Here is a 9,516-nt window from a genome sequence, read left to right on the forward strand (position 1 = left end):
ATCCGGAGAGTCGGTTACTCATAGTACTTTTGTCTTTATAATAAAGAGTCACCTCAGAATCATGTGTACGTCCTAGCAGATATTTCAGAAGATTTCCAACTTGTTGCATTGTGGAGCTCAAGTCCATATGGATGTTACTAATGCTTGATATCTCGAGGACGGTAGTGAACAACATAACATGCAATGTATTAATGCGGGACTATCATTTTCAGCAGGAAGTCGCAGCAGGTTCTCTTATCTTGATTCCTCGTTATAGGACTCTAGTTATGGAAAAACAAATAGGGTCCTCTTAAACCAGAAATGCCATATGCGTTTCGGACTGCAATTTACTTAGAATAGGTAAATTCTCTCTGTTTAAACTCGAATATGCCAATTAACTGCAACAATTTAATACAACAAGAATGTCTCAATAAGGAAAAGAACGTATCTCCAACTGCAAAACCAAACCGAAAGATTCAACGGAAGAGAAAAGGACAAAAAACTGAAGGCAGGAAAGGAAGCTTTTACTTCACACTTGTGAAATGCTAAAATGCTTCTTTTACAATAGTATGAGACCTGACCATCTAGGCAAAATTACACTAACTTGAATTTCTTTTGATCAGTACTCTGACTCGAATTCTACAGTGTGTATCTTTAAATAAAGTGAATGGAAGGGCAATTCTACATAGATTCCAGTAAGCTTCCAATAAACACGAACTTATATCTCAGCCTTAAAAATCTTTGAGTGACACTTCAGCATAATGCATGTGCTCTGCAATAGTAAAAGAATTTTCTTTGCATGTAACTCAGGGTAGCCCCAGTACAAAATGATACATTCAGTCATTACGCCTCCGCCTCCGGAAATGCCTGAGAATAAAGCTGTCAGCGTAGAGTGGATAGTTTTTTCTAATTAATCCCTTTATGCATTTCCAGTATGAAAAGTCCACTGATTCACCATCCTTGCGAACAATAAATAAGCATCTGGAGTTTTCAAAATCTGGATGGTACCCTACCTGTCAAACAAAACCAAGTGATATACAATGTTAAGAAATTTGCAAAAGAGAATCGTTCCACGCACCCCCACATGCATATGTAAAGTCGTAGAAACCTAAAAGTACAACACTTGCTGCATATAGCACATAAAACAATCCAAAACTATTTTCTCAAGTAACACGAGTCTATTAGCTACTTATCCTAAGACAGAGATCACAAGTTACTGAAATATGCAGAAATAGGAAACTCCCACTTACTGGATGATAGAAAAACCCTTTGGGAGGAAGTGCGGTGGGCATCCTAGGTAAATGAATAACCACAGGATATCAAAAAAACAAATGAGTTGTTCACATCTTTTTTCTTTTTATGACCAAGAAATCCATCTTGGCCAACTCTTAGGACCAACCACAGCCTTTGAAACTCGGGGATAATGGGTTCACCTCTTTACTAATCTCCACTTAAATAACAGGCTTAGTCATATTCACTTATTTAGATTCCTTTATTCACTTATTTTTTAGAAAGTGTTCACTTGTGTATGCAAAACCTTGAAGATGTACTCCAACTTAAAAAATTTCATCGCACTACCAACTGTTTAATAGATCCCTTATGTACATTGTAAAGCCCTAAAGCTAAAATCTTGTTTTCCATAACTGAAAAACGATCTATTGTCCTGAACCTATGTTTCAATCGTCTCAATTCCCTCGCTGTATTGTACTTGGTCTTTTTCAAGTATGACTTGCTCTTTTGGCCACTTCCCTCTGCCCAATTTTCCTCAACATGCATTTATAATGACTTTGCCCTCTCTTATTGTGTCACCAAGATATTCCCAAGAATTTCCTAAATTCCCTCGTTTATTACACTCTAAATCTGATTCATGAGTTTTCAGCTTCAATTATAGACTTAAATATCTCGTCATTCATCGGCGGAATAATTCACGAACCATTTGTCCAAATAAAATCCCATCAATATCCATTACCCCATATCGTGCTCATTTGACACGTACATTGTAGTTGCTTCACATGTTTCTATCTTCCATGGACTCTACTGAGTTGTGCAATCTCCCTATCTCATTGAACACCCTTCACCATGATCCTATGTTGCTCGGACTCTCTTGAAATGCTATCGCACCTGTGTCGGATCCTTCAAAAATGCACTATTTTTGGAGGATCGGACATGTACCCCTCGACATTTTTGAAGAATCCGAGCAACATAGCCATGATCAATTACATTGGATTTCTCTGGATTATTACACCATTCAGACTCAGCAATTTCCCATTCTGTTTACTTACCTCAGTTTTACTGTCTGTTGTTCCATTTTCCCTCAGAGGCATCTTCCCTTTATGCACCATCAAAGCTTTTCACAAGCACCCCTTCCCATAAGTGGTTGGGGCAACTCGACTATGGATTGGATTTGATTCTGTTTCAACCCCAAAAATTGGATAGATATCCACTCCTAACGGTGGATTTAATTTTCCTGCTATTTTTGCTACCTTCTGATACCCTTGGCAGCATATTCTGCATGATATCTATAGCAACGTGTTTCTCTCCTGGTCCCACTGAACTTCAAAATCATAAAATAGAGTAAGGTAATAGTCTTAAAAGGCATTTTAGTAGAGCTCAATCATCTTTTGATAAAAAAAATCGCAGCGTTGACCTTCCATGAACCTAAAACAAGCTACAATATCCAACAAACGAGAAAGAGCTCAAGAAATAAATGAAGCTCCCGGCTTACAGATTAACAAGTTTCAGTTGGTAATTGTGTTGTGTGTTATACATCACACAGTAGGTGCTGCCCAGAGGGCAAGATATAATGTTTACAATATAACCTGAAATAGTTGGTATTACCTATATTACTCTTCAGAAAGAATACATGTCATACAGCATACTTGAATTTCAACATGAGCCATGTATTGGAGAGTATACGTACACCAAAGATCTTTAGCCGTACTGACATTAGAAAGTAAACCAAAAAAAAGATCCTAAAAGTGAACAAAGAAAGATACGACGTGACATAACAATGCAGACAGATCTGTAAATGAAACAACGAGGAGGGATGGCATACAGTAATGTAATCAACTCCAGGGCCAATCTTCTTTTCGGATTCCGGATGATATGGAAGCAACCTTTGTAGAATAGTTCTCTGATGTTCAGGACTTAACCTATCGCCAACTGCATATCTGCAAATTGTAGATTGAACAAATGAAATGATATCAATGTTTTTCTCCTTTTTTTGAGGGGGGAGGGGGAGGGGGGGAGGGGGGGGAGGGGGAGGATTGTAGGAATAAATAAACATTTATCAAGCAAGCATAGTAAACATATAGAATCTGGGGGTTCAAAATTATGGATACCTTTCAGAGAGAGGTTGATAACTATCTTAGCCTGCCAACAACTCCATTGAAAGAAAAGGATGATGGGATGAAAACAGATTGACGACCAACTTAACCTTAGAAAGGTTAACCATAACCCAATAACCAAAGACTTTTTTAGTTTCTGCAAACAATGTGGTGACTCGATTGAGCAGTTAAAATGCTCACTTCATCCATGACACTAGTCATCAACCAGATGTTAAGGACTACCAAATGCTTTCGCGCTGTGAGGAATTGGAGTTTATAACTCATAAGGGAATAAACTGCCTAAGCTCCTAGTCTCTAGATAAGGTATTCTGCTCCGATTTGCCCACATCTTTTGCTATGAGAAAGTAGTGGCTTTCCACGGAGAACCACATAAATTTCTATAGTTACCAAACAAAGTGGATACCAAATTAACAGCTTGACCTGCAGATATTGTAAACTGATTGAACATAGTTCATTCCATGTATAAGTTTACCTTCAAACCTATAAGAAAAGATTCGACGGACTCGAGAATTGCTGAAGCAGAAGATATATAACGTTGTCAAACTTTAGTCTACGAGGGGTCTAATGCTCCATTTCCTCGGAGCATATGGTTTTAACAACAACAATATACCCAGTATAATCCCACAGGTAGGTTTTGGGGATGTATGCAGACCTAACCCCTACCTTTATGGTACTAGTTATGAGCATCAAAAATTCAAGACAAACTTTTTCTATTATCCTTTCATTTCCCTTTGCTATTGAATAAACAACAACTACGTCAGGCAGGGAGGAGGCACCTATGAACAAAGATTGAGCAGTCAAAGAAGAGGGGGAAAAAAAAAGGGGGGGGTGGGGGTGGGGGTGGGGCATGAAGCGGCAAAAGAAAGTGTCAATCTAATATACATTGAAAATTCACATATATCCAATTTTCGCGATAAATGCAGAGATACAAAGCATATACTTTACAACAACAACAACAACCCAGTATGATCCCACAAGTGGATAGAGTGAACGCAGACGGACCTTACCCCTACAGCAGTAAGCAGTAGCAACAAGCATAAACAACATCAAGATAACAAACTAGGCTAAAGAAACAACAACAAGTAGTAATAGAAATGAATAAAGTAGAGGGAACATACTTTCCAGAATGAAGAATCATTCTAACAAAGCCAACAAGGGGGACAGTATCCTCTAATATCTGATCTTCCCAATCAACCCAACCCTCTCCACTCTTCTTCGCCACCTCATCATCATCCTCCTCCTCACCAACTGATGACGTCACTGGCTTACGCAACAACTCGGCGTTATCGCTGTGAATCCCACCGCTCTCTGAACCGGTCTTCAAAGCCGCGCAATGGCACAGCCGGGAAAAGGATAGAGAAGAAGGGGACACTAATAGCTGATGAGATATACGGTGAGGGTTAGGGTTCGTTCTGTGTAGGAACTGAAAATTTGAAGTGCAAATTGAAGCCATTTTTTTTGCTGTGAACTTTTGGAAATTGGAGTTTATTGTTTTACTTGCGCTTATTCAACATTTTAGATGAGGGATAGAGTACTCGATAATCATCAGGAAAATTGGTCTCGTGGCAAATTAATGTGCAGTGCTTCAAACCTCACTGCTGCTTTACCATTTGGCGGAAGAAGAAGATAAGTGTTAAACCAAGAATAGCTGACCGCTTTATTGGGCGGGTTTGGATTTGGGATATTCGGATACCGGGTCCTGGACAGTGTTTCAAAAGCCGGGGCGTTTTATATACGCCTCGACGAGACGTAAGCCCCATGGGTATTTAATTTTTAGTATTTCTTAAAATAATATAATTACAATAAATATTTTTAAATAGGTAAAATTATATATAAAAAATAAAAGAAAACTGTAAATAAATGAAATATATATATATATATGCTATATATATGTATGTATGTATATGTGTGTGTGTGAGCGCACGCGCGCGCTTGATCCTCACAAAAAAATGATCAAAGTCCATTATACACCGCTTATAACTTATAATTATATATAACATAATTTTACAAGTATAAACAATACAATGAAATAAAAGTTATTATGAAATGCAAAACAATTCTAACATTTTAACTTTCAAACACGAAAAAAAACACAGTTTCTTAAAACACTATTACTATCATACTATTCATTTTATCTCCCTATAAGTAAATAATCAATAAAATTTATCAATATTACAATTAAAACATAACTTCTTCATGAACAAAAAATAAAATTATATGATAATTCTGATACATAGGACTTATGACCAATGACAAGTGAAAATGTACAATTCCGCTATGTGTTTTTTTTTTTTAAAATAAGTGATATTCACCCTCACGACGTTCTCAAATAGTAAATATTCAATACTACGACTTGTTATATGAGTTACACCCAATCTTCTATTTCTATAGATGAAAAACTATTAAGTATCATTATTTTGTTAAACAATTATGAGGGTGAATGATTTTAATTAAGGAATTTAAAATATAATTTGTGTAAGAACTGTTAGGCGAGCCCTGGGCGTTAGGCGTGTTTAAGGCGTACGGTTGGGCGCTTAGGGCGTAAGCCTCATAGGAACTAAGCCCCGCACGTTAGCCCCAGGGCGTTTTGCCACTGCCCTGCCTCGGGACGAGTCCTGACACTGCCTTTTAAAACAATGGTCCTGGATTCGGCTGGGTCTTGTTATATTTACTTTGTTTTAAAAAAAAAAATTGTCTTCTTAGTTATCAATCAAGTACATCAGAAATAAAAACAGTCGCCTTGACAAAGCTTAAGCAGCTTGATTCACTTATATTTTAACTAGACTAATTGAAATTCTTCAGTCTTACAATCATAAACAAGAGACTCAAAATAAGAATTATTTGAAATGTTATCCTTTGAGAACTTGATAAACTAGGTGATTATCGGTCTCAATCATCATAGGACTATTAGCAAAGCCATTCTTCAACCAACTGATAGCTTTCTGAACTCTCATAATCTCTGCAACTAATGAGTTAAGTACTTTATTTAAAACTCTTGCTTGCCCACCAATGAAATCTCGTCTAGCAGTGTGTATCAAGATACCTACTCCCGCCAGATAGCTAGCATACATGTTACATTTAATTCATTCTCATTCGATATTTGCCATTTAATAACCTGATTTTTAGTGGATGAAACACTCATGATAACGTCTTTGCCATTGGAAATTCTTTACAAAGTGTTGTGGATTCAAAGGAATTACATTCGACGTAGCTGTTTATTATTCTAATGTAAAATGTTTCGTGCTTTCAAAAGTGGGTCTTGTTATATTAGTATTACATCCAAATGACTGGTTATTATTAATCAAATTAAGACAAGGCATGATTGAAACCTATCTAAATTTTGTTTGGACTAAAATGGGACATGCCAAAATGAGTTTATGACTTATGAGTGGCTCATAATTTGACTCGTCTACTCAAAGCTACTTTTCAATTTGTTTACTTTTCTTTTTCTTCTAAATTTTAGGTTATACAGTTGAATTAAAGAATATTTATCATACTATAAGGTAAATTTTTTGGAAAAAGATACAACAAGGTAAAATTAGACCTTGTTTTCAAAGTAACTGTACTTTTCTTTTTCCTTTTTGGCAAAAGTCGGTTATTAGTTGATTTGGATTCGTAATATAGCCCAAGTTGACCAAATTAAACAAATGTGTTAATGCATATTAAACCCAAACTAACCTACAAATAAATATATCGATCAGCTAACCATCAAAGTTTGAAGAATTTAATAGATATTTATCAGGATACTCATTAAAAAAAAAAAACTCATTTATTCGGAGAGTCTGAATTAATTTGCAAAATAGTTTTCTTTTCTGTTCCTTTTATTCTTTAGGAATTTTTAAAAGAATGCTTCTGTTTGGGATATTTTGTAAATTGTGTAAGTTGAAACATCCAACAGACTGACAGAGTAGTGCTTCTCATAAAAATAAAAAACGAGTAAGAAAAAACAGTAAGTTTTTTGAGAAATCCTAAAAGGCTTTTGGCCACAAATCATAAGCACGAAAATGGATTCACTGTAACCTGTTACAAGCTAAGACGAAGTTAGTTACTTGAGATATCAAAATGAAGTACTTGAAAGTGGAGACTAAGTAATTGCCAAACATTGTATAGTACTTTATTTCCAAGCCCAATGAGGCCAAAAAATAATAATAATCTAGCAAATGAGTTTAGAAGCCATTTGGCTCACAGGATGAGTTATTGACGAGATGTAGTACTGTTATTTACGTGTAGATTCATGGACCCTTCCCAGAATATGGGTACTGCATGAGATTGAATTTTAATCTTGACTAGAAGTTTTCTTCTTCTAGACTATATGTACCAATCCATAAAAAGATGACTCAAAAATATCGGACACACTCAATAAATTAAACCAATGATGAGGATTATGATTTTATTATTCAACCTAAAACAAGCTACATTATCCAACAAATGAGAAAGAGCTCAAGAAAAAAATGAAGCTCCCGGCTTACAGATTAACAAGTTTCAGTTGGTAATTGTGTTGTGTGTTATACATCACACAGTAGGTGCTGCCCAGAGGGCAAGATATAATGTTTGCAATATAACCTGAAATAGTTGGTATTACCTATATTACTCTTCAGGAAGAATGCATATCAAACAGCATACTTGAATTTCAACACGAGCCAAGTATTGGACAGTATACTGACATTAGAAAGTAAACCAAAAAAAGAGATCCTAAAAGTGAACAGAGAAAGATGCGACGTGACATAACAATGCAGGCAGATCTGTAAATGAAGCAACGAGGAGGGATGGCATACAGTAATGTAATCAACTCCAGGGCCAATCTTCTTTTCGCATTCCGGATGATATGGAAGCAACCTTTGTAGAATAGTTCTCTGATGTTCCATGAACCTAAAACAAGCTACATTATCCAACAAATGAGAAAGAGCTCAAGAAAAATTATGAAGCTCCCGGCTTACAGATTAACAAGTTTCAATTGGTAACTGAGTTGTGTGTTATACATCACACAGTAGGTGTCCTGGATTCGGGTGGGTCTTATTATATTTACTTTTTTTTTTGAAAAAAAAAATTGTCTTCTTAATTACAATCAAATCAAATGCGAGTACATTAGAAATAAAAAGATAGTGGGACACACCCCCATTTCATCGAACCAGACATAGAAACAGCCATCCTAGCTAAAACTTAAGCAGTTTGATTCACTGATTTTCTAACTAGACTAATTGAAATTCTTCATTAGTGTCTTACAATCATAAACAAGAGACTCAAAATAAGAATTATTTGAAATGTTTCCTTTGAGTGCTTGATAAACTAGTTGATTATCTGTCTCAATCACCATAGGACTATTAACAAAGCCATTCTTCAACCAACATAACTAAGGGGTCGTTTGGTACGCAAAATAAATGATCCTGGGATTATAATTCCGGAACTAATTTATCCCATCTGGGAGATGGGATAAAATAATCCCAAGGTTAATGGGATAAGGTGGGATATTCCATCCTTAAGATTGTGGTTCATTTTATACTCTGTTTGGTAGAAGGTATAAATTTATACCTTCTACCAAACATGGTAACAAAACTAATACTAAAATTAGTGTTCGGATATCCCAGCTTATACCGTGTACCAAACGACCCCTAAGAGCTTCCTGAACGCTCACAATCTCTGTAACTAATGGGTTAAGTACTTTATTTAAAACCCTTGCTTGCCCTCCAATGAAATCTCGTCTAGCATTGCCTATCAGCATACCCACTCATTCGAATATTAAAGCTAGCATCTGTGTTATATTTAATTTCATTCTCATTCGATATTTGCCATCTAATAACCTGATTTTGAATGAAACATTTTGTCATCATAACATCTTTGCCATTCGAAATTCTTTACAAAGTGTTGTGAACTCAAAGGAATTAAGTTTAACGTTATCTGTTTATTATTCTAATTTAAAATGCTTCGTGCCTTCAAAAGTGGGTCTTGTTATATTACATTCAAATGACTGGTTATTATTAATCAAATTAAGACAAGGCATGATTGAAACCTATCTAAATTTTGTTTGGACTAAAATGGGACATGCCAAAATGAGTTTATGACTTATGAGTGGCTCATAATTTGACTCGTCTACTCCAAGCTACTTTCAATTTGTTCACTTTTCTTTTTCTTCTAAATTTTAGGTTATACAGTTGAATTAAAGAATATTTATCATAATATAAGGTAAAATTTC

General features: G+C 35.7%; 1 protein-coding gene across 1 annotated transcript; it reads right to left on the reverse strand.

Moving 5' to 3' along the window:
- Positions 1 to 367: 367 nt before the first annotated feature.
- LOC132627855 (protein DCL, chloroplastic) lies at positions 368 to 5,004 on the reverse strand. The gene is made up of 3 exons (XM_060343451.1): positions 4,445 to 5,004; positions 3,035 to 3,149; positions 368 to 992 (listed from the first exon to the last, which is right to left on the reverse strand). The coding sequence occupies exons 1-3, from the start codon at positions 4,777 to 4,779 to the stop codon at positions 816 to 818; spliced, it is 627 nt and encodes a 208-aa protein (XP_060199434.1). The 5' UTR covers positions 4,780 to 5,004; the 3' UTR covers positions 368 to 815.
- Between the last annotated feature and the right edge of the window lie 4,512 nt (positions 5,005 to 9,516).

The sequence above is a fragment of the Lycium barbarum genome, chromosome 2 (genome assembly GCF_019175385.1).
Source record: "Lycium barbarum isolate Lr01 chromosome 2, ASM1917538v2, whole genome shotgun sequence".
Classification (NCBI taxonomy): Eukaryota; Viridiplantae; Streptophyta; class Magnoliopsida; order Solanales; family Solanaceae; genus Lycium; species Lycium barbarum.